The sequence below is a fragment of the Homarus americanus genome, unplaced genomic scaffold, assembly GCF_018991925.1.
Source record: "Homarus americanus isolate GMGI-L3 unplaced genomic scaffold, GMGI_Hamer_2.0 scaffold1024, whole genome shotgun sequence".
Taxonomy (NCBI): domain Eukaryota; kingdom Metazoa; phylum Arthropoda; class Malacostraca; order Decapoda; family Nephropidae; genus Homarus; species Homarus americanus.
Window position 1 is genome coordinate 10,428,129 of NW_024715228.1, and position 26,691 is coordinate 10,454,819.

Sequence of the window (26,691 nt, forward strand, 5' to 3'; positions counted from 1 at the left end):
TGTATATTCTGGAGAAATCTTCAGATGGGGCCGTGTGACATGAGAGGCCCTGGTTGATTTGTGGCCCCTTGACTTGGGCTCGAGGGTTACATTTGACCTGGCTAATGTGAGGTCAGGTCTGGACTTCTTCTGCGGTGTAGGTTATTGTGTATATTGGGAGAGAGTCGGCCGGTGCCTTCTTACATGTTTGTTGGGGCCGTGTGACATGGGAAGGGGAGCTAGTTGATTTGTAACACCCTTGAGCAGCCGCGAGGGATACCCTTACATTTGAACCCCCTAATGTCGGGTCAAGTCTGGACTGTTTCTGAGATGTAAGCTGTGGTCTGACAACCCATCACTACATTATTATAATTACATTTTCACCCCCCAGGCTCCAATGTGGGCCAGTGACCTGTGCCCGGGGGGCTAATCCCTAAAAAAAAAAAGAAAAAAAGTACTTCACTGGCTTTGGATCGCTTATTTAGAGTTCACAATGCTTGTTCATGGGGAAAAAAATCATTCACTATTCACTTACTGCTAATGTTCCATGTTACAACTATCACTGAGCTTTTTGTAATATGTACATCGAAACTTCTTTGCTTGATGACCTGGTGGCACTGTGATGCTCTAATAAACTCTCTCAATCACTATTCCCTGTTTCTTTTATATAGTTTACTAGTGTGAGTTAGTCTAGGTGTTCCTTCACTATATTACCCGGTATTTATTTGGTGGATAAATCAGTCACCAGTAATGGATATCTTTTTGAGGGAGAAATGTTTTTGTGTAGAACCTGGCACATCAACACGCTACACAGCTCATGAAAAACTCAGGTTTTATTACCAAAATACCAGGGGTCAAACTACTGTATATATGAGATCGGTTTATACACGCGTACAGTACAGTACAGTACAGTATACAGTTTACGGTAAGTAACAGATAGTTTTTAAAATAAATGTCCAAATGTTATAGAGCTAGATATAAAAATAAAGTACAATGCTGTACATAAGAACATAAGAATGGAGGAAACTGCAGCGGGCCCATTGGCCCATACTGGGCAGTCCTATTTACACCCAACCCCTATGGCTCATATATCCATCCAACCTATGTTTGAAGCTATCCAGCATATTCAAGTTAATGATAATGTTTGGTAAGTTGTTCCACTCGTCCACGAATCTATTTCCAAACCAATGTTTACCTATTTCGTGCCTGATTCTAAATTTGTCTAATTTAAAACCATTGTTACGAGTTCGCGATTACCAAGGTTCTACTGTATTGGACTGTAATGTAATATACTGTACAATAATTTATTATGTCTGGTAACTAGGAGATATTTTAGTCAACCTGTGTGTGCAGTAGTTCATTAATGTCTCTGCTACTAAGAAAACATTTTAACAAATACTTTACATATAGAAAGATAAGTCAGAGATATTTACTGACAAGGTTCACAATAATTGGATTACCAAATATTTTACTGTCATAATTTGACAACTACAATGTGATTTATTAATCCTCAGCTTTGATATGCTTCAAGATGGCAAGGCTTGGGTAGAGAAAGGTGTAAGTATGGGAGATATGTTTGAAGAACTTCGTCAAACATGTCCAGACAAGAAGAGAGAAGATGGAGTGTTTGTGCAATTGTGTGAGGTCACCCCTGACCCTCGCATCATCAAGACACATCTCCCACTCTCCCTCCTGCCACCAGATATTCTTGACACAGCTAAGGTCTTTACCTATTGCACTGTATTGTATAGTTAATGCTACTTTTTATTTGAATATATCATCAACTCTTTACAAAGTTGTCTACTACTTTGTGTCTTTTGTAAAAAATTATGTACCCCGTACTGTACAGTAACACCTGTACAGTATCTGGGGGTTATGAAAATTTTGGAGAGTGAACAAGAAATTGATAAAGGCCCTAGTGGACATTAACAAAATGCAGCTTGGGTTTATACTACATGTAATATTTATGGCCAGGCAACTACAAGACAGATATTTAAAGAAGGAGAGAAAGTTGTACAGGATGTCATATTTATGGACAGGGTACCACATGAAATATTAAAGAGAGCAATGTGAAAGGGAATTGAGAAGTGTCTTATTTGAATTATTATGGCATATGGGGGTTAAAAACCAATGTGAGATTAAATGGAGAGGAATTTGAGGTGAAACTAAAAGTTCATCAGGGGTGTTATGAGTCTCTCTCAGTTTATCATGCCCATAAGGCACTGTCATGGACTTTATGATTGATCTGCCCTAGGAGTTGCATGCTGATCACTCAGTGATGATAGTAGTAGTACTGTATTGAAGAGGTAGTGGAGAAATTTAAGAAATGGAAGGATGGAATGGAATCCAAAGGCTTGAGAGTGAATGTGGGAAGAACCGAACTATTGATTAAATGATTGATTCCTGAAATAGAAAGTGGCCATGTCCTCTCTGTAAGTAGGGTGCTGGCAGAAACTCAGTTATGTGCAGTGAGTGTGGAAGGTAGACACACAAGAGGTGCAGTGGAGTAGATGGCAGACTAGGATGTTGCCAAGTTTAAGTTTCCTGTAAGTGCAGGTAATCATGTGGCTTTAGTGAGGCTGGAGAAACTCAACAAAGGGGATGCATCCCTGGACTGTGTCGATGAGTTCTGCAAGTGTCAGATGTGAATGGAGGAAATTACTGTCTTTATTGACAAGGATAGGACCGTTTCTCCACATGAAATTAAAAATGTATGCAACTGGTGTGAAAAGTGTGATGTATGGTAGTGAAACATAGGCACTTTAAGAGGATGAGATGAACAGGTTTGAGTGAGCTAATTTGACAAGAAGTGGACGTGTAATGTGACATTGAGAGAAAGGAAAGCTTGTTCAGAGCTAAGAGGGCAGCTGGGTATTGTGAGAATTGGTGAGGTTTTATGTGAGTTAAATTGAGATGGTTTGGGCATGTGGAGAGAATGGGCAGAATGGAGGAGACCAATGGATCAAGTGACTAAATGTGGAGAGGAGAGCCAAGGGCAGGCCAAGAATGACATGGGGAGAAGTTGTAAGAAATTACATAAAAGTTAAGATCATGATTAGAGAGGCAACAAAAGACTGCAACATGGAGAACTGCCACCAGGTAATTGTGACTAACACACACAAGTTTGAAAAATGGTCGTAAAATGTTGATGATGATTATGATATACAGTTGTACCCCGCTATACGCGGTCAATTGAACCCACAGGGTACCACGTTAAGTGAAAACCGCGTTAAGTGAACAACAGAACATATGGGATTAATTCCAATAGAGACTGGCCCGACCCCCAAACTCCACTTTTTGACGACACACAACTATGTTGTAGTAAAAATATTATCTTAACTTTATGATGGTATGCACACACAATTAATAATTAAGAGAAATATCAATAATATTAGGTTTTTTAACACTTACATTAGTAGAAAAGATGGCTGGGCACACGGGGATGGGGGGTTGGTTCCGGAGCAGAGGGCAGATTATTGGCCCTCACCTGTATCACTTGTGTCAATTGTATCACTATCCACCAAAGAGGCTTGCAGGGCCTCTTTGTCAAACCCCTCAAAGTTCATATAAGTCCATGTCCTCACCATAATTATCACTATCACTGACTTGGGCCGGCTGTTGTGGGTGGCGGGTGAAGAACTCGGTAATGTTTTGATGACTGGGCGACCTTGTGCTCATCGTGCCCGCGCCGCTTCCCGCGTATATGAGTAGATGAACCGCGTTAAGTGAAAGTTCGGTTCTGGCGAGGCACCGCGTATATGAGAAATCGCGTTAAGTGAAACCGCGTAAAGCGGGGTAATACTGTATAGCATATGTAGATGTGTGTGTTTATTTTCAAGACTATAATATTTATTTGTCTCCTGGAAATCGAAAATTTAATTATTGTACCCATAACAAACTTGTTTGTCACTATTTACCAAATAATATTAATCACTTATGTTTCTTTACTGCACCCATGGCACTGACAACAACCTGGGTCTTAATTCAGAAATTATATGTACAGTATCTACATTCCTTCGCATTACTGTACTGTACAAGCATGTAGCTCAGTATCATATTTTTCAGGTAGTATATGTAGCAAGGAACCCCAGAGATGTGACAGTGTCTATGTACCACCACTTCCAGCACCTCAATCTCCACAGTTACACTGGCACTTTTGAGAATTTTGCTAAGTCTTTTATGAATAATGATTGTAAGTTGGTAAATTTCTTGTGGTGTTGTCAGAATACATTATGTTATATCTACATTTAGATTTAACTTTTATTGGCTGCTTCAGAATATCATTTGTAATTTGGACAATTGTCCTCACTGCTTTAGATGGTACAGTACAGTACAGTACAGTACAGTACAATACACTAAACTACAGTACAGTACAGTACACTACAGTACAGTACAGGGTACTTGTACAGCCACTAGACTACAGTACTGTAGTGTGATAGTAACACTAAGAGCAAATTGCACTGGTGGAAAAATTGTGTCTGAACCAGCTGCTTGGAGAATTGCCACATTTTGGGGGAAAGTGAGGAAATGCCCCTGTGTCACATTTTCAAAAGAGATAATCTTAATTACTTTGAACATTCACAAGTCTTCTGGATGAATGCTGTATACTGTTATGTACAGATTTTTATCTGACTCAACAACACTGTCACTGACAAATAATAACCATCCAGACTTCTTATATTACTCTAATCTGATAACTTTCCTCATCAACAGTACACTATTGACAAAAATGCATGTCTTAAATCACCCCCATCACAAATAGATGATTTTCAATATTCAACAGAAGTCAATCTAGTGCAGTGGCCCAGTGAATACCTCACTAGCTTCCTACCCTAAATGACACTGGTTTGTGCCTCAGTCCACTTTCACAACAGTAGACTTCAGTTTTGTGGGTCATACCTGAGATTTCAAACCAGCCATAAAATAGGTTATATGTTTCTAAAGTTCCTTTCTTTAGCTCAGAGGAGATGCACATGTGACTTAACATAAGAACATAAGAATGGAGGAAACTGCAGCTGGCCTATTGGCCCATACTGGGCAGTCCCGTTTACACCCAACCCCTATTGCTCAAATAAGCATCCAACCTATGTTTGAAGCTATTCAGCGTATTCGAGTTAATGATGATATTTGGTAACTTGTTCCATTCATCCACTACTCTGTTTCCAAACCAGTGTTTACCTATTTCGAGCCTGAATCTAAATTTGTCTAATTTAAAACCATTGTTACGAGTTCGCTCCTGGTTGGATAGTTTGAGTACCTTTGTAATGTCCCTTTTGTTTAGCCCTGACTTCCATTTAAACACCTCTATCAGGTCGCCCCTCGCTCTACGTCTCTCGAGGGAGTGCAAATTAAGATGCTTTAACCTGTCTCTATACTCAAGGTTCCTAATGCCCGGGATTAGTCTTGTCATTCTCCTCTGAATTCTTTCCAAGGATTCTATATTCATTCTGTAATACGGTGACCAGAACTGAACTGCGTAATCCAGGTGTGGTCTCACAAGAACAAGATACAGTTTTAGGATGACCTCGCTAGTCTTGTAACTAACACTCCTTTGTATGAACCCAAGTACTTTATTAGCCTTGTTACGAGCAAAAACACATTGTTTACTTGGCTTAAGGTTCCTACTTATCATTACTCCTAAATCTCTCTCTCAGTCGGATTTCTCTATGGCATCGTTGTTCATCTGGTATCTGGTTTCCCTGTTTACATCTCCTATACTGAGTACTTTACATTTGTCCACGTTGAATTTCATCTGCCATTTTTCAGACCATTCGAAAAATTTGTTTAGATCTTCTTGTAGTTTTGCGGAGTCCTCGTCAGATTTAATAACACGTTCTATTTTAGTGTCATCAGCAAATTTACTTATGTTGCTGTCTATGCCGATATCTATGTCATTTATGTTTATAATAAATAATAATGGTCCAAGTACTGAGCCCTGGGGAACTCCACTAGTGACGTTGCCCCAATGGGAGTCAGTGCCGTTAATGCTTACTCGCTGTTTCCTGTCCTGTAACCATGCTCTAATCCATTTAAGGATATTACCTTTGATGCCATGTGCTTCTACCTTTCTAATTAGTCTTTCGTGGGGGACTCTGTCGAAGGCTTTGCTAAAGTCGAGATATACCACATCATAATTGTGCCCTTCCTCCACCGATTCGAAAACTGATGAAAAGAATGTTAATAGATTAGTTAGACATGAACGCCCGCTTGTGAAGCCATGTTGGGAATCATTGATCAACTTGTGCTTCTCCAGGTGGTTTCGAATAGAGTTTGAAATGATTGATTCAAGTAATTTGCCTACTATTGATGTTAGGCTGATTGGGCGGTAGTTAGAGGATAGTGATCTATCCCCCTTCTTGAAAATCGGTATTACATTCGCTATCCTCCAGGATTCTGGTAAAAGACCTGCCCACCTCCCTTAGATTCACCACTACACTGTGTTACACCTCACACCCTATTCTAAACCTCACTCGAGGGTGTACAGTCAGCCCATAGGCCCATTACATCAGCGGAGACTCTGAAATAGCAGCTTCTGCTAACAGAGAGATTCAAGTTAGTTAGACACAGACCCTTACCTCACCTTTCTGGCTAACATCTCCTGACAGCCAGTGGTGGGCACGGTTCCGCTAACCGGTAATTAGCGAAGCTAACTTTCTTTTTAGCGGATTAGCGTTTTCACTAACTTTGGAAACCATCAGCGGACCAATTAGCTTCCGCTAAATTTAGTTCCGCTAATTTTAAGTCCGCTAACAAAATTTATACATGTTTGTTTCTGTCTGTTGTAGGCGTGTGACGCAGAGACGCGTGTCTCCAACAGCCAGTCAGGCACGCTTGGCCTTTTTTTCCAGTAAATAAAGGCTGTCAGTGTATGTTGAAAGAATCATAGAATGTAATTGTAAACTAATGTATAATTTCATTTCTCATTTATTTGTTAATTTAATTAGGATTTTTTTTTGTCAATATATTTGGTTATGCTAAGTACTGCATAAGTTCATAACCAGGATGTCATCCAAGGTGTGCACCAAACAACATTTTCTAAAAACTTACTTTTCATTAAAGTTTAGAGTTTTCTGTTTATTTACATGACTAAGACCAGCAACAAGTTATATAAAAATGCACTGGTATAATGTGTATGTGGTTGGTACTGCATATTTACATGAATAATGAATAAGGCCGATAGGTTGTATGAGAATGCAAATTAATTATTTGTGAAATTGTGTACAGTGTACACCTTGATAAGTTGATCATCATCTGATCTTGGCATGATGCTATTTGCTACCTATGCTATACAGTACAGTACTATAGTTTTTGGATTCGTTTAATACTTTCTGTCTTTTCGTACAGTAAATAAAGACTATAAAGTGTATGTTGAAACTTGAATGTAAACTAATGTTTAATTTCATTTGTTCATTTAATTATTTGTGTACACCTTGATCATCATCTGATCTTGGCATGCTGTACCTTTTGGGAAAGCTCTATGTCTAAGCTACAAGACAACATATGCAAATTTCAGCTCTCTAGGTCTGTTTTTAAGGGTTTTAGAGCCAAAAAACAAACAAACCGAAGCTAAATTCATATACTGTATTAAAAGTTAGCGGTTAGCGTTAGCTTCCGCTAATTTTTTTAGCTGTTTAGCGGTTTAGCATTAGCGAAGTTAACTTTTTAGTTAGCAGATAAGCGGTTAGCAAAGCTAACTTTTCGCTTAGCTGTGCCCACCACTGTTGACTGCTGACAGGTTTTTATTTTAGAATCACTGTTCCTTCAAAACTGGTTTTAACAAAACACAGCTGTAAAAAATAAAAATAAAATATATTTAACAATAATCAAATTAACATGTGCTCTCCATCCGTACAGTATACAGCACATACAAAATGGCCACAAATTAATTCAGTTAAAAGTATGTTGTCTCCACTACATATAATGCTCTCTCACTATTATGTCACTCTATCAACCATAATAAACATACTGCACCTTAGTTAACACCAAAATTACCCACGATTGCCCAGATAACAATAGATAAATATACACCAACCAAACATGTCCCGTCCTATCTACCTCAAAGCCTAACCATACAGAGAAAACAAAACAAAACAAAACGTTCCAACAGTTTTCTTGTTTCATCAACATATAATTTCTTTAATTCTTTTTTTACTTCACAACTGCTTCTTGCTGTCTCATAACTGTACAAAAAATAAAGATACATTCTGTAAAGTTTACATAATGAAACATAAATACTAATATACATACTAATACACAATAATCAAGATATTTTGATGTCTTTACTATAAGCTTGGAATTTAATGTAAAGAAAACAGGCCACAGTAGAAACTAAATACAATGGGTAACTGAAACAAATATAGAGGGAAAAGGGAAGATGACCCCATGAAGTTTGTCACTCATCAACTATGACTGACCACGTTTGAAGTATTTGTAAAAAGCTTCTGTTCCCACTGGTCCTATTAGCTTGTCAAGTCTCTCTGCAGCCAGCTCACTAGATCTGCTTTGAATTTGTGTGATTCACCAAGAATATGAATAGCGTACTGTACTATTACAATACTATTTTCTTACTGGTTTGATGGCTCTACATTTATACCTAGGCAAGCATTGTTTTCATCTCTCACCAGTCATCATAAAATGGAACAGCACAAACTTTGTCCATTGTTTTGATAGAATAAATTAACTTATCTTAATAAAAATTCTATCCATGCTATCATTTATGTTGTGTTTTCAACAACATTTTTATTATTATCTAAGATTAAGGCTTTGCCAAAATCTTCAAAAATAAATCAATTACGGTAAAAGCACACTGCCCAATGACAGGTTGCATCACCATATACACTGTAAAACCTCTATTTAATGGACTATATAGAGAGGAAAATCTGTTATATTGAGGGTCCATTATATGTGAAACCCCTTTTCTAATGGATTAAATGGAGAGAAAAGTCCATTATATGGAGGTTTCATTGGCATGTATATAATATTGCCCCTTTCTGGAGATCACTGTACCTGTATTGCCCCTTTCTGGAGATCACTGTACCTGTATTGCCCCTTTCTGGAGATCACTGTACCTGTATTGCCCCTTTCTGGAGATTAGTGTACCTGTATTGCCCCTTTCTGGAGATCACTGTACCTGTATTGCCCCTTTCTGGAGATCACTGTAGTACTGTACCTGTATTGCCCAATTCTGGAGATCGCTGTAGTACCTGTATTGCCCCTTTCTGGAGACCACTGTAGTACCTGTATTGCTGGAGATCACTGTAGTACAGTACCTGTATCCCTTTCTGGAGATCACTGTAGTACCTGTATTGCCCCTTTCTGGAGTAGTACCTAGATCACTGTAGTACCCTGTATTGCCCCTTTCTGGAGATCACTGTAGTAGATCACTGTAGTACCTGTATTGCCCCTTTCTGGAGAGTACCTGCTTTCTGGAGATCACTGTAGTACTGTATTGCCCCTTAGTAGGTCACTGTAGTACCTGTATTGCCCCTTTCTGGAGATCACTGTAGTACCTGTATTGCCCCTTTCTGGAGGTCACTGTAGTCAATGTAGTACCTGTATTGCCCCTTTCTGGAGATCACTGTAGTACCTGTATGCCCCTTTCTGGAGATCACTGTACCTGTATTGCCTTCTGGAGATCACTGTAGTACCTGTATTGCCTTTCTGGAGATCACTGTAGTACCTGTATTGCCCTTTCTGGAGGTCACTGTAGTACCTGTGCCCCCTTTCTGGAATCACTGTAGTACAGTCACTGTAGTACCTGTATTGCCCCTTTCTGGAGATCACTGTATACCTGTATTGCCTTTCTGGAGATCACTGTAGTACCTGTGTTGCCCCTTTCTGGAATCACTGTAGTACCTGTATTGCCCTTTCTGGAGATCACTGTAGCACCTGCACACTTTCTGGAGATCACTGGCTGTATTGTAGTACCTGTATTGCCCCTTTCTGGAGATCACTGTACCTGTATTGCCCTTTCTGGAATCACTGTAGTACCTGTGCCCCTTTCTGGAGATCACTGTAGTACCTGTATTGCCCCTTTCTGGAGATCACTGTAGTACCTGTATTGCCCCTTTCTGGAGATCACTGTAGTACCTGTATTGCCCCTTTCTGGAGGTCACTGTAGTACCTGTATTGCCCCTTTCTGGAGGTCACTGTAGTACCTGTATTGCCCCTTTCTGGAGGTCACTGTAGTACCTGTATTGCCCCTTTCTGGAGATCACTGTAGTACCTGTATTTTTTTTTGAGTGCTTAAAGTTGACTAATTATAAAAGAGTAGAGTAAATATTTTCCTGTATCCACAGTGCTGTACTGCCCATACTGGCCCCACGTGAAGATGGCATGGGAAAAGAAGGACCATCCCAATATGCATTTTGTATTCTATGAGGATAAGAAGGCTGACATTATGAGTGAATTACGAAAGCTGAATGACTTCTTGGGTGCCAACCTTACCCAGCAACAGCTTGATAATGTAAGTGTCAGGTAGTGATGGGATCACAGACTAGAGTGTTATAAACTTCAGGTCATAAAGCACTAAGGTATGTTTTATTTTGCCATAATGCTTCTAGCTTCTTCCTTTACTTCATGAACAAGTGCAGGGTCAATGTGATATTTAATCTGATATCGAGGCAAAACTTATTGGAATTTTGATTATAACTTACAGCTTGAGAATGAAATGAGCCATAGTGAGCACACTCTTACATGTCATACCTGCTATAAAGATGTAATAGATGGAGCCCAAGTTGAAGGGAATGAAAAACAGAAAAGTAAATCATTTTTTGATGGATGCTCATGGCATTGAGAAAATGGAGAAATTTCAAGGAGTGTTAATGAAAAGTTTTGTAGGTTATTTTTGGCTGTGAAGGGATTATTTTATATTGTTTTTAGCTATTTGAGTGTACAGCACACACGTATTACAGAATTTGTAATGTACAGTACTGTACATTATATATGGAGGCTCACTGAAAAAAAAAAGAGTCAAACGTGACAGCATCTTGTAAGGGAGTATTATATTGTCATACTGTGATGCATGTAAATTTAATTTCATAATCACTTGTTTATGACATGATCAAACAACATGATAGACGATACATAATAACATGTATCCTCGATAATCACGGGACCCAATAATCGATGATCTAGCTTAGCACTGGATCCTCAATTGTGACCATGTGTACGCTTATCACTGACTGATCTGGGTTATCGTGGAATTTATCACGGGACAGCTGCAGGTCTGCGAGAGCCAGCAGTAGCAGCGACTGCCAAGAGATGGCAGCACGGCTCGTGGTGCCAGCTTCCAGCAGCAGTATTTGTTTTCCCACTCTGTTTTGGTTGGTGTTTGAAGACTGTTTCCTGCTCTGTGCTTGTTTTTGGTGTAATTTTGGTAACTTTTACCTACTCTCCACCATGGCACCTGTGAACAAGAAGAGCGTTAAGGTTCCTCATCCAGCCAAGCGTTTTAGTTTTACTTTGATCCTCTTCACCACTCATCGGCTCGTTAGCCGCTTGGGCGATCGGTCACGTCTCTGATTACTTTTCCTTTTCTTTTATCCTCTTCACCAAAAGATCGGCTCGTTAAACACTTGGGCAATCGGTCACGTCTCGGATACGCACTGTTGGCAAGTACTGGGCATGCACCGGCTCCTGAATGTACCTGAACCTGCTCCAGTGTTGGTCAAGTCTTGTCTTGAAAGAGCTCACACTCGGTGCCATCACAGCACTTTCTGGAAGATTGTTCCAAGAGTTCACAACTCTCACTCCGAAAAAGTTTGCCCTCACAGTTTTCTGGACTTGTGGCTTCTTCAATCTTGAGCTGTGACCTCTTGTGGAGCGAGCATCTGCCAGCTCCAAGTAAGGACACTCGACTGAGTAGTGCCCCTTGAGATGCTTATACACCTCAACTAGGTCCCCCCTTGCCCGTCTGCAGTATAAGCTAGGCATGTTCAGGCTCTACAATCTCTCAGGGTAGCTGAGGTGCCGAACTGCAGGCACCAGTCTGGTGGGCCTCCTTTGAACATTTTCAACCAACTGACAATCCCTAGCACATCTCGGGGACCAGACGGGGTGACAGTACTCCTGATGGGGAAGCACTTCACTCTTGAAGATCGTTACGAGGGACGGACCGTCTAGATATCTGAACAACCTTCTTATAAGACACAATAATTTTATTAACTGAAGATATTTGTTTTAGCTCATAAAATTCATACAAATTACCTGGCCAGAATATAATTTACATTGCTGGAATTCTTATAATTTGGTGATCATTTTGAATATAAACATCATATATTTTGCATTAGACATACAAATTTTAGATAAAAAATTTTTCTGAGTAACTATGTTATCTTTTGTGCAAAATATATGACATTTATATTCAAAATATTCCTGGTCTTACAAGGAATCCAGCAATGTCAATTGTATTATCCTAACTTTAGTTTGAGGTATTATTTATTAAAATTTAGTGGTTTTCCCCAAAAATTTCTCAGAGGGGAAGAGCTGGCAGCGTGTGTGTGAGGGGGAGGGAGTTGAGTCCATTATTTGAATGGACATTAACTTGGCGACTGTATTTCTCTATTTCTCTTAAGTATTAATTGTGTGCATGTACCATCATAAAATTAAGATGTTATTTTTACTACAACATAGTTATGTGTCTTCAAAAAGTGGAGTTTGGGGGTCGGGCCGGTTTCTATTGGAATTAATCCCATATGTTCTGTTGTTCACTTAACGCGGATTTCACTTAACACGGGACCCTCTGGGTTCTATTGACCGCGTTAAGTGGGGTACAACTGTACTGTAAGTGACCTCAAGTCTGGTAAGAAGGAAGCCACTCATGATAGACCCACACTCTTACACCTCGTATGGTAATTCCTGCATCTATGCAAGTTTCACTTTGATTCACAAATCACATAAAAGCATCAAAGCAATATTTTTATACCTTATAATGCAGCTATAAGATGCATTACAAACAATTGTGTATAATGTTAGAGGACTTTTTGTTACATAAAAGTTTTTGAAGTTATATCAAAATAGTCACACTGTTATATGTCACATTTTGCACATATAAGACCATGCAGTATCTTTTTTATTTTAAATTTTGTATCTATGTTTTTATGTACAGTATTGGATTAGTTAGGCTAGGTTATAAATCCTATTAAGTATTTTATTTTGATTTTAGAAATTGTGTAAATCTTTGAATTGGTACAGAAACAATTTCAAAACCACATATCTGTACTGTAGCTCTTACATGATGATGTGATAAGCTTATAAAGAAAACGGTACCCTGTATTTAAGAAACCATTTTATGTGTTTATACATCAATTTCCTTCTACTGCAGGTTGTCCATCACACTTCCTTCAGTTCAATGAAAAGTCGAGAGCGAGAAGCTGACGACATAGTATTTAACAAAGATGTCCGGAAGAGTTCCGGAGGATTCTTCAGGAAAGGTGTGTACTGTGTACTTCAGGAAAATACTGTAGCAGTAGTTACTCTTATATAGGCTGACTGTACAACTTAAGGAGTTTTTACTTTAGATGTTTAAAGATAACTTGTCACGTACTGTACATTACATCCAGTAAGAATAATTCTTAATATTATGGCTGACTCACATTTTTATCTTTGCATGCATTTTTATCTATTAATGCTGTAAGGAGAGAGAGAGGCAGACAGTTGAGAAGGTCCTACAGTAATATGAGGCGCTCCGCATTAGAAGGGGGTGAAGCGCCATATTAAAAAACCTGAGAAAAATGCGTTTAAAGTTTTTCGAAGTTCAAACAACCATAACTTTTTAGTTTTTGAAGCTAGTGTTAATTTTTTTTTATTGTGAGAGCTTTAAGTTATGTGAGAAACAAACTCACTCTGCTGTTAGCTGCCTTAAGCCAGGTCTCCTATACTGTATGTGAGTCCAGGAGGCTAGATATCTTCTTCAATTATAGAAAAATTGAGACATCTTCCTATGTTGGTGGTCACATCTAAGTTTCAGGTGTTAGCCGTCCACAGATGTTTCTTTCTACATCTAGAGCCTTAAAATTAGGTATACTGTGGCCACTGTGCTTATAGACTTCTATTACATTAGCCCTTGCCTGTCTGTAGTACCTGTATAAGGTAGACAACTGCAGGAAATCTAATGTTTCTGTTTGAGGTGCCAGAGTACAGTCAAGTGATATAATACACAGTACAGTGGTCAGTGGTGGGCACGGTTCCGCTTATCCGCTAACCGCTAATTAGCGAAGCTAACTTTCTCGTTCGCGGATTAGCGTTTTTGCTAACTTTGGAAACCGTTAGCGGACCAATTAGCTTCCGCTAAATTTAGTTCCGCTAACTTTAAGTCCGCTAACAAAATTTATACATGTTTGTTCCTGTCTGTTGTAAGCGTGTGACGGCGCGACGTGTCTCCAACAGCCAGTCAGGCACGCTTGGCTGACTGCGTGTGAAGTTTAGAGTTTTCTGTTTATTTACATGACTAATACCAACAATAAGTTATATAAAAATGCACTGGTATAATGTGTATGTGGTTGGTATTGCATATTTACATGAATAATGAATAAGGCCGATAGGTTTTATGAGAATGCAAATTAATTATTTGTGAAATTGTGTACAGTGTACACCTTGATAAGTTGATCATCATCTGATCTTGGCATGATGCTATTTGCTACCTATGCTATACAGTACTATAGTTTTTGGATTCGTTTAATACTTTCTGTCTTTTCTTACAGTAAATAAAGATTATAAAGTGTATGTTGAAACTTGAATGTAAACTAATGTTTCATTTCATTTGTTCATTTAATTATTTGTGTACACCTTGATCATCATCTGACCTTGGCATCCTATAATTTTTGGGAAAGCTCTATGTCTAAGTTAGAAGACAACAAATGAAAATTTCAGCTCTCTAGGTCTGTTTTTAAGGGTTTTAGAGCCTGAAAACAAACAAACCGAAGCTAAATTCATATAATAAAATTTAGCGGTTAGCGTTAGCTTCCGCTAATTTTTTTAGCTGTTTAGCGGTTTAGCGTTGGTGAAGTTAACTTTTTAGTTAGCAGATTAGCGGTTAGCAAAGCTAACTTTTCATTTAGCTGAGCCCACCACTGACAGTAGTCTCACTAGTTTTGCGGAATCTAGTTTCGCAATTCACTTTCTCAGTAGGTTCCAAATGTGTCCATCATTCAGATTTGCGCACTTCCTCACCACTTTCACGGGTATAATGCACTGTGTAGGGCATTGAGGGCCTGAGGTCACAGCATCAGCGCGTTAGTGGCAGACCTTGCTTACATCAGTGGAGGGTTTTGGGTACAGGCAACTCTTATGTAACTAACTGTGTGTCGCTCTTACGGTGCCGGCTAAGTGATGCAACTTCAAGTGGCACAGGTGGAATGTAAGGTGGTCAAACTCACAAACTCAAGGTCGAATCTAGGAATTACTGTACGAGTACATAAAACATTTTTAATTTTAAAAAACTTACACATTTTGAGTTTGGATGGATAGCTTTACCGAGTTAAATTATCATAAATTTTTCACATTGATTCAACATGATTTGTTTAGGGGTGTTAGTGGTGCAGCGGTAACTCCCACCAATATGTTAAGGGCTGGGTCAAACGATGAGCAAGACAGGAGGATGTATGCAAGAGCCAGAAACCAAGCAAAGATAGAGTGTAGGAGGGCTGAAAAGGAGTTCCAGAGGCAGGTTGCACGCGAGATCAAGTCAAACCCAAAGGCATTTTACCGCTATGCAAAGTCGAAATTAAAAACGCGAGTAGGAGTATCAGACCTGAGGCTTGAAGATGATAGTTACGCAGATTCTGACCAGGATAAAGCTGAGGCATTGAACAGCTTCTTTTCCTCAGTGATCACAAGAGAGGATGCAACTAACCTTCCTGCATTTGAGGACAGACGGTTCGACACAGCACTGACCCACATTGTGTTCACAGAAGAGGGTATTAGAAATAAACTGTCTAGGCTAAAGGTCCATAAGAGTCCCGGCCCTGACATGGTGCATCCTAGAGTGCTAGAGATTATTCAACGAGCTTGCCGAGCCCCTTAAGATCCTGTTTTGTAAATGCCTGGATGAACAAATGGTCCCCAGTGAATGGAAAGTGGCTTATGTGAGTCCTATCTTCAAGAAGGGCGATAGTCACTCCACGAACAACTATAGACCGGTGAGCCTGACCAGCATAATATGTAAAATACTTGAGAGTATTATCAGAGATGCCGCGATGGAACATCTACTACGAAACAACCTTGTAAAAGATTGCCAACACGGTTTTATGCCGGGGCGCTCTTGCTTAACACAATTGCTCAAGGTATTGGATATTTGGACCCATATTCTGGAACGGGGTGGTAATATCGACAATATTTACCTTGATTTTGCCAAGGCTTTCGACAGTGTACCCCACGAAAGGCTGAAAATCAAACTGGAAGGGTACGGAATTCGGGGAAATGTCCTAGTGTGGATAGAAGACTTTCTACATGACCGCAAGCAGTGTGTGGTGATTAATGGCACGAAATCGTCATCTGTACCTGTAACAAGTGGGGTACCACAGGACAGTGTATTGCGCCCGCTGTTGTTTGTTTGTTTCATAAATGACATGCCTGACGTTGTACACTCCTCCATACAAATGTTTGCCGATGACGCCAAGTTATTTCGGGAAATTAAGAACCAAGCGGACTGTGAAGAGCTGCAGAAGGACCTCTGTGGGCTCCAGGAATGGACGAAGAAATGGCTGCTGAGATTCAATGTCACGAAGTGTAAGAGGATGCACCTGGGGCGTACCATTGGTAAGGAGGCATATCATATGTCCCAACGGGATGAAGAAAATGCACTAGTTGAGACTGTGTGTGAGAAGTACCTAGGTGTGTATGTTGACAATGAGCTGAAGTTCTCGGGCCATTGTGAGAAGAAGGTAAATCAGGCAAATAAATTATTGGGTCTTATAAGAAGGTCGTTCAGATAACTAGACGGTCCGTCCCTCGTAACGATCTTCAGGAGTGAAGTGCTTCCCCATCTGGAGTACTGTCACCCCATCTGGTCCCCAAGATATGCTAGGGACTGTCAGTTGGTTGAAAATGTTCAAAGGAGGGCCACCAGACTGGTGCCTGCACTTCGGCATCTCAGCTACCCTGAGAGATTGGAGCTCCTGAACTTGCCTAGCTTATACTACAGACGGGCAAGGGGGGACCTAGTTGAGGTGTATAAGCATCTCAGGGGGCACTACTCAGTTGAGTGTCCTTACTTGGAGCTGGCGGACGCTCGCCCCACAAGGGGTCATAGCTCAAGATTGAAGAAGCCGCAAGTACAGAAAACCGTGAGGGCAAACTTTTTCGGAGTGAGGGTTGTAAAACTCTTGGAACAATCTACCAGAGAGTGTTGTGACGGCACCGAGTGTGAGCTCTTTCAAGACAAGACTTGACCAACACTGGAGCGGGTTCAGGTACATTCAGGAGCCGGTGCATGCCCAGTATTTGCCAACAGTGCGTGACAGAGACGTGACCGATCGCCCGGGCGGCTAGCGAGCCGATCTTTTGGTGAAGAATATAAATGAAAAGAGACGTGACCGATCGCCCAAGCGGCTAACAAGCCGATCAGTGGCGAAGAGGATAAAAGTAAAAAGTAAAAGTAGAAGGGTGTTATCCAGTGTGATCCTCACTACCAAACATCACAGGTTTCCTGGTTCCAAAAAGTCTATTATTATTATAGGAATATATTATGAAATAGATTAAGATGAATGAATTATAGGAATATAATATTAATTATATTAAGATACTGTACAAAACTATGTTTGGGTGCATAACCTGGGAGAGGAGCTGGCAGAGGAGGAGGGAGGTGGAGGAAGGTAACTCCCTTCCCATGCTAGTCAGTCTGCAACCCCTTTATAATGATATTATGCAATTTCACCACAATTCCCATATTATTTAGGTTATTTAGTTCCGGTTTAAAAAAAAAACATTATTAAAAAATATACAATTCCCAAAAAGAAAAGAAATCCCACTTGAACTATTGCACCATAGTATATTCCAGGGCTCATGTTTATAGAGTGGTAACAGCTAATCATTATGTTATCCCTAACAATGTTGTCAGCACTCACCATCTCTCAAGTACTGTTTTCATTGTTCAAGATTCTGTCGAGGTTGTGTAAGTAAATTTAATAATAGTTTTAAAAATAAATCCAGAGTTTCAGGCAGGGTTTGGGTGCTTTATTGGGGAAAAGTTGGGGATGGAAATCATTTTGGCCTGTACCAATTGACTCTTTAACATGTATACTATGCTCAATACTTTTCTGATTTTCACTTTTGTGGTACTTTTCCCGGTACGAGATAGACGTGAAGGTGGTGAGCCTACTGTACACACACCACGACCAACTGAAAGTAGAGACACCATGGTACTGTACATGCATTCTCTGATTTACAAAAGGGTTCTGTTACAGGTGGTCCTTGTTATACGTTGTACCGATATACAATACTGTACATCATTTCACATATACTGTACATTGCTAATAAATATGGGAACCAGGGTTGGCAAATTTTTTTTTTTAAACCATTGGTTTAAGAAACAAAAAGAAAAAAAAAATGTTGTTATGGAAACAAAGGTAAGCACTGGGAGGCTTTATTCAATTAATGCAACATCAGTATCCATAGATCTGTAATAAACAGAATAAACAGGAATTACAAATTAAAATGATTAAGCTTCAAGTAACAGAACCAGCTTAACACAAATAAACATAAAATAACATAACATAGCATAAGAAATATAAGAGAACTTTAAACAATATAATAGGGCATTTAACCAACTGAGCATAGTACTGTACAGTGATATCCCCATTAGCCCGAACAATTGCTGCAGAGCACTTTTGGGGATGAGAGATTTCCGGCTAACCAGACGACTTTCTCAAACCCAGAAAAATTCCCTATCCTAGAATATTTTCGAGTTACTGGGAAAAGTTTCCGAGTGTCTAAACTAGACATCCTGCACACACACACAGACACAAGCCCACTTCCCCAGAATGATTCTAGGTGTTGGGGATATTTTCCTTGAGTCTAAACTACCTGAGTCTGTAAAGGCAGTTCTAATTAAGCAAGAAACTCCATTTCTTTACTATAATAATCCAGAAAAGTTTATCTAAAAGTTTGGTAAAATATATATATTCAAAAATTATAAATCTATATGATATGGTCATGAATGAAACTGTGTGTTACAGCAAAGACTGGTATTTTCCACTCCCATGGAGCAGTGGGAGATTAGTGAGTATTATGTACCTGACATGACGTAATGTCAGGGTACGGAATTCGGGGAAATGTCCTAGCGTGGATAGAAGACTTTCTACATGACCGCAAGCAGTGTGTGGTGATTAATGGCACGAAATCGTCATCTGTACCTGTCACAAGTGGGGTACTACAGGGCAGTGTATTGGGCCCGCTGTTGTTTGTTTGTTTCATAAATGACATGCCTGACGTTGTACACTCCTCCATACAAATGTTTGCCGATGACGCCAAGTTATTTTGGGAAATTAAGAACCAAGCGGACTGTGAAGAGCTGCAAAACGACCTCTGTGGGCTCCAGGAATGGTCAAAGAAATGGCTGCTGAGATTCAATGTCACGAAGTGTAAGAGGATGCACCTGGGGAGTACCAACGGTAAGGAGGCGTATCATATGTCCCAACGGGATGAAGAAACTGCACTAGTTGAGACTGAATGTGAGAAGGACCTAGGTGTGTATGTTGACAATGAGCTGAAGTTCTCGGGCCATTGCAAGAAGAAGGTAAATCAGGCTAATAAATTATTGGGTCTTATAAGAAGGTCGTTCAAATATCTAGACGGTCCGTCCCTTGTAGCGAAATTCAAGAGTGAAGTGCTTCCCCATCCGGAGTACTGTCACCCAATCTGGTCCCCGAGATATGCTAGGGACTGTCAGTTGGTTGAAAATGTTCAAAGGAGGGCCACCAGACTGGTGCCTGCACTTCGGCACCTCAGCTACCCTGAGAGATTGGAGCGCCTGAACTTGCCTAGCTTATACTACAGACGGGCAAGGGGGGGACCTAGTTGAGGTGTATAAGCATCTCAGGGGGCACTACTTAGTTGAGTGTCCTTACTTGGAGCTGGCGGACGCTAGCTCCACAAGGGGTCATAGCTCAAGATTGAAGAAGCCGCAAGTCCAGAAAACTGTGAGGGCAAACTTTTTCGGAGTGAGGGTTGTAAACTCTTGGAACAATCTACCAGAGAGTGTTGTGACGGCACTGAGTGTGAGCTCTTTCAAGACAAGACTTGACCAACACTGGAGCGGGTTCAGGTATATTCAGGAGCCTTTGCATGCCCAGTATTTTCCAACAGTGCGTGACAGAGATGTGACCGATCACCCGGGCGGCTAGCGAGCCGATCTGTGGCAAAGAGGATAAAAGGAAAAAGAAAAGGAGGTAGGGTGTGGCATTTGTGGTCTCATATTACCGACCTACTGATGGAATGTCAGGTCATCCCTTCTTGGCCAGGGGATTAGTGAGTCTCATGACCTGAAGATGTCTTGAATAAACACGAAACCTAAAGTATTTTCCGAGAGATTGTGATAAGTATAAGTATAAATGAGAAAAGTTGTATCCCTTCTACATTACATAACATAACATTACAAAATAAGGAGTGAGAAAGCAGAAAGGTGTGGGTGATTAGAGAGTTGAAGTGAAAATGAGTGTTGACAAGCACTCCCCAATGGCTGATATTTAACTCACACTCACACACACACAAATTTGTCACACAATATGACCCCTCACTCCTTATGTCTGCTGTCTTAATTCACTTGTTAGGGATATGTGAGTGGTGTTGGAGGCTGTGATGGTAGGGTGTGGCTGAAGAGTGTGGTAGATGAACCTTTTTGGGGGTGAGGGGGCTGGGTCGGACCGTCACTTCCCTCCCCCCCACCCCTTCGTCTCTCAAGCATGGCAAATTGTGATAGGGGGGTGAATTTGATACCATAATGATCCTTAATAAATTCTCTATGGAACGTTTCCAATAAGATATCCTTAAACAAAATATTTCTGTGATAGAGTGATGGGAATTCCATTCTTTTATAAAAAAAAAAGGTAAGAAATGTTGATACTGGAGTCAGTAAAATTAGCTCTAATTTCGTTTGGCACACCATTTATTTTTCATCAAAATAAACATGAATACTTTATATAAAAGTTTGGTTAAATTGATATACAGTTGGGTCTTCATTTACGCGGTCAATTGAACCCGCGGAGTACCCCATGAAACGAGAAACGCATAAATAAAATAACAGAACATATGGGATAAATGGAAATAGAGACTGGGCCGACCCCCAAACAGCACTTTTTCCGACATAATACCGACACAATACCTACGTTGTAGTAAAAATAACATCTAAATTTTATGATGGTATGCACGCACAAATTAATATTTAAGAGAAATGCAGTCACTGGTTAATGTCCATTCAAATAATGGACTCAACTCCCGCCCCCCCCACTCTTCCCATGCTCGCTGGCTCCTCTCTGAGAAATGTTTTGATGAAAACAGAAGGCTTGCATTTTTAGCAATAAATAATACCTCAGACTAAAGTTAGGATAATATAATTGTCATTGCTGGATTCCTTGCAAGACCAGGAATATTTTGAATATAAACGTTATATATTTTGCACACAAGATATAATTTTGGCTCTTTCTAATCAAAATTCTTATATTAGATCTAAAATTGTATGCCTATGTCCATGATGTTTATATTTACAATAATCACAATCTTATAAGAATTCCAGCAATGTAAATTATATTCTGGCCGTGTAATTTGTATGAATTTTTTGAGCTAAAACAAATATCTTCAGTAAATAAACAAATTATACTTCCAAATTTACCGTGTAATTAAAGCATTTCATTCTGGCAAGACACCGCGTAAATTAACAAATACGTAAACAAAAACCGCGTAAATCCAGACTCAACTGTATTAAAGAAAACAAAAGCTCTTTATGATGCAGGCGTCAACAGAACTGTTTCTTTTATCTTCACCACTGATTGGCTCATTAGTCTGACGAAAACTCAGGCGAATTGAAGGTTGTGAGGAGAGGAACGACCAAAATGGTAGTGAGAAAAAACGCCAAGGAAACAACAACAGCTAAGTGTAAAAACTCTTTTAGTCCTTTGAGAGACGAATTGGGCGTTACCATAGTCAGGGACAAGGCTGACAAGGAAGGTATGAAAACCTTAATTGTTGGCGATTCCCAGTTACGGTACCTGGATAAAGCTTTTTGTGGTAAAAATAAAAATAGGATGAGGGTGTGTTTGCCAGGAGCTGGGGTGGAGGATATAGTTGATAGGGTGGACAATATCTTGTCTGGTAATGGGATCAAACCCATTATCTGCCTCAGTGCATGAGGGAATGATATTGTCTGGTGCAGGAGTGAGGAGCTGCTTGATAAGTTTAAGACAGCTATTGAACGTATTAGGTTGAAGGGAGGGATCCCTATCATATGTGGTGTCCTGCCTAGAAGGAGAGTTGGCAATGAATGGTTGTAATAATAATAATAATAATAATAATAATAATAATTAACGGTGTATTGAAAGAGCTTGGCAGCCAGAAGGCTGAAAATATACAGTTACCTATTTGGGGAATGGGTTTCGAATTACAAATAATATACAAGTATCATAAGTGATACAAATAAGATATATAATAACTAGATGGGGAAAAGCTCAAACTACAGTGCATTTCAACATAGTGACAGTGCAAGAAGTAGTATTTACTGGGAGTGAATACACTGGTTTATTACAAGTTATTGATAATTTTTACAATGGTTGGGACTGGGCTGTTCTTATAGCGATCAGTTTGTGCACATATGGGCTGGATGCGGTTGTGGTGTCGAACAGCAATTCTCGGGCTAGGGATCTCAGGTGGTAGTAGGAGCCGGTGTCGAGGATGGTGTAGAAGCTTCTTACCAAATTTGCAGATGAGGTCGTGGTGATGGTCAGTGAGAGTCGAAATGGTCAGTGTGTTGAGCACTTCTTGATTTGTGGAGTAGGAAGGGGAGAGAATAATCTTGCATGCCCTCTTTTGCACTTTTTCTAGGTGTTTACGTTGTGTGGTATTTAGGGAGGAAGACCAGGTAGGGGAGGCATAGGTGAGCTTCGGAAGTATGAATGTTGTGTAAACACTTAGGAGCTCGGGTGCGATATTGCTAGTCAATATCAGTCCCATTCATTGACAACTGGGACAACTTTTACGGCAGAAGGGACCTTTATGCCAGGGATGGGGTGACAACCCTGGCTGGCTCTCTCGAGAGGGCAGTTCAAAAGATGTCAAAGTCTTTAAACTGATAGGGGAACATATGGGCACGGGGTTGGAGGAGACTGCAGTGGGAGCGGGTAAACAAAGTGAAAAGTTGCAGGGAAACAGTGTCAGGAATTATGACAAAACTAAATTAGGCAGGGAGTTAAAACCTAAACGCGACAAAGAGAGGACTCAGAACACACTAATTTAAATGTCTACTACACAAACAGTAGAAGTATGAGAAACAAAATGGATGAAATCAGGGCGTTGGTATGTACCGAGGAAATTGATATAATAGCATTCACCGAAACATGGATAAACTTAGACTCACGAGAGTTACCTGTCGAATACCAAATTGCAGGTTACAAATTATTCCATACCGATAGGCAGACCAGGAAAGGGGGCGGAGTAGCAATATATGTCAGGGATAAACTGAAGTGTGAATAAATATGGAAATAAAAACTGAACTGAATACAGAAACAATTTGGATAGAATTATTTGATGGTAGGGAAAAATTATTGCAGGAGTAATATACTGTACAGTATAGACCTCCTAATCTTGATAGAGTTAATGAGAGATCTTATTTGGGATGAAATGCGCAGGGCTTCCAGGCATAGCAAAGTCTGCATAGTAGGCGACTTCAACTTTAGCCAAATAGATTGGATCGATCTTACAGGTAACTCAGAATCAGATGATTTTCTTGAAACAGTTCAGGACTGTTTCTTAAGTTAACATATCTTATAACCAGACCCAACCGGGGTAATAATATACTCGATTTAGTTCTGTCAAACAGAGAAACCTCATTAATAATGTCGAGGTAGGGAACGAACTTGCCAACAGCGATCACAAAGAAATACAATTTCAATTAAAATTTAATGGCAGTCGCAAGGAAAATTCCATTAAAGTCCCAGATCTCAGAAGGGCAAACTTTAATAGGTTGAAAAGGAAGCTGAGAGAAGGGGTATCACATTTGGGGATGGATTACATGACCTAGTGTGAGGTGACCTCACACAATGTACCCACAGAGGGTGACCTCACTTTACCTGGAGACCTGATAATGATATCCTCACATAATATGACCGCTGAGGATGACCTGATCACGAGATCTGAGGTTGACGAGATCCACAATAATTTAAATACAGTAATACCTCGGTTTACGCGGTTCTCATTTACGCGGTACCCCGCCAGAACCGGAATGCCCAATTTACGCGGTGCATCTACTCATATACGAGTTAAGCGGCGCGGGCAGGGTGCTCACAAGGTCGCTCAGTCATCAAAACATTACTGAGTTCTTCACCCGCCACCCACCACAGCCGGCCCAAGTCAGTGATAGTGAGGATATGGACTTATATGGACTTTGAGGGGTTTGACAAAGAGGCCCTGCAAGCCTCTGTGGTGGATAGTGATACAATTGATACAAGTGATACAGGTGAGGGCCAATAATCTGCCCTCTGCCTCGGAACCAACCCCCCTTCCCCTTGTGCCCAGCCATCTTTTCTACTAATGTAAGTGTTAAAAAACCTAATATTTATTTCTCTTAATTATTAATTGTGTGTGCATACCATCATAAAAGTAAGATATTATTTTTACTACAACGTACGTATTGTGTCGGAAAAAGTGTAGTTTGGGAGTCGGCCCAGTCTCTATTTCAATTAATCCCATATGTTCTGTTATTCCATTTATGCGTTTCTCGTTTTACGCGCTACTCCGTGGGTTCAATTGACCGTGTAAATCGGGGTATTACTGTAATGAGTTACTTAATGCACAAAGGCAGAACATATCATACACAAAATTCAGATCAGGCAACAATGACCCTAAATGGATAAATAATTATTTAAAGAATATCATTGGACAAAGGAAGGCTATACTGAAGGGAGAAGAATAAATCGTGGTGAAGTTTACCTCCGAGATTATTTTAAGGTATTGGCCGGTAGGGTTAAGACCGAGATAAGAAGAGCAAAGAGGAATAATGAACTGAGGGTAGCAAGGGAGGCAAAGTCAAACCCCCATCGGATTCTTTCAAATGTATCAAACTAAAACACGAGAAAAGATTGGACCAATACAGTCAGCTACTGGCGAGCTAACTGATAGCGACAGAGAAATGAGCAATAATCTGAATAAATATATTTCAACAGTTTTCACCACCGAAAATTTAATCATAATACCCGAGGCACCGACTATATATAGAGTTAGCGAAGAAAATAGATTAAGCGAGATTGAAGTGACTAGTATCCACGTTAGTAAACAAATAGACGAGCTAAAGCCTAATAAGTCACTAGGTCCTGATAAGATATTTGCCAGAGTATTAAAGGAATGTAGGGAAGAGCTGAGTATGCCCTTAGCAAAGTTATTTAACATGTCCTTAAAAACGGGTGTAGTACCAGAATCCTGGAGGATAGCGAATGTAATGCCAATTTTCAGGAAGGGAGATAGATCACTATCCTCTAACTACCGTCCAATCTGCTTAACATCAATTGTATTCAAATTACTGGAAACAATAATTTCAAACTCTATTTGAAATCACCTGGAGAAGCACAAGTTGATCAATGATTCCCAACATGGCTTCATAAGCGGGCGTTCATGTCTAACTAATCTATTAACATTCTTTTCAGCTGTTTTCGAATCAGTGGACGAGGGGCACAACTATGATGTGGTATACTGTATCTTGACTTTAGTAAAGCCATCGACAGAGTTTCACACGAAAGACTAATAAAAAAAAGTGGAGGCTCGTGGCATTGGAGAAGATATTCTAAAATCGATTAGTGCGTGGATACAGGACAGTAAACAGCAAGTGAGCATTAACAGCACTAAATCCGATTGCAGTAGTGTCACTAGTGGAGTACCCAAGTCTCAGTACCTGCACCATTATCATTTATTTTATACATAAACGACATAGATATCGGCGTAGACAGCAACATAAGTAAATTTGCTGATGACACTAAAATAGGGCATATACAGAAATTAAATCTGACGAGGACTCTGCAAAACTACAGGAAGATAAAAAAAAAAATTTTGAATGGTCTTAAAAATGGCAGATGAAATTCAATGTGGACAAATGTAAAGTACTCAGTCTATGAGATGTAAACAGAGAAACCAGATATCAGATGAACAATGATGTTATAGAGAAATCCGAATGTGAGAAAGATTTAGGAGTAATGAAAAGTAGGAATCTTAAGCCAAGTAAACAATGTGTATTAGCTCGAAATAAGGCTAATAAAGTACAAGACTAGAGGTTATCCTGAAACAATATCTTGCGTTTGTGAGACCTCACTTGGATTACGCAGTTCAATTCTGGTCACCGTATTACAGAATGGATAGAGAATCCTAAGAAAGAATACAGAAGAGAATAACAAGACTAATCCCGGGCATTAGGAACCTTGAGTATAGAGACAGGTTAAAGCATTTTAATTTGCACTCCCTCGAGAGATGTAGAGTAAGGGGCGATATGATAGAGGTGTATTAATGGAAGTCAGGTCTAAA

General features: G+C 39.9%; 1 protein-coding gene across 1 annotated transcript in view; it reads left to right on the top strand.

The window, feature by feature from the left end:
- LOC121856847 (sulfotransferase 1A1-like) overlaps positions 1-26,691 on the top strand; it is a gene marked incomplete in the record, with an annotated part of 58,548 nt that overhangs the window by 23,680 nt on the left and 8,177 nt on the right. The window contains 4 exon segments of the mRNA XM_042352602.1: positions 1,494-1,701; positions 4,045-4,171; positions 10,278-10,444; positions 13,304-13,412. Coding sequence (XP_042208536.1) covers positions 1,494-1,701; positions 4,045-4,171; positions 10,278-10,444; positions 13,304-13,412 — 611 coding nt within the window.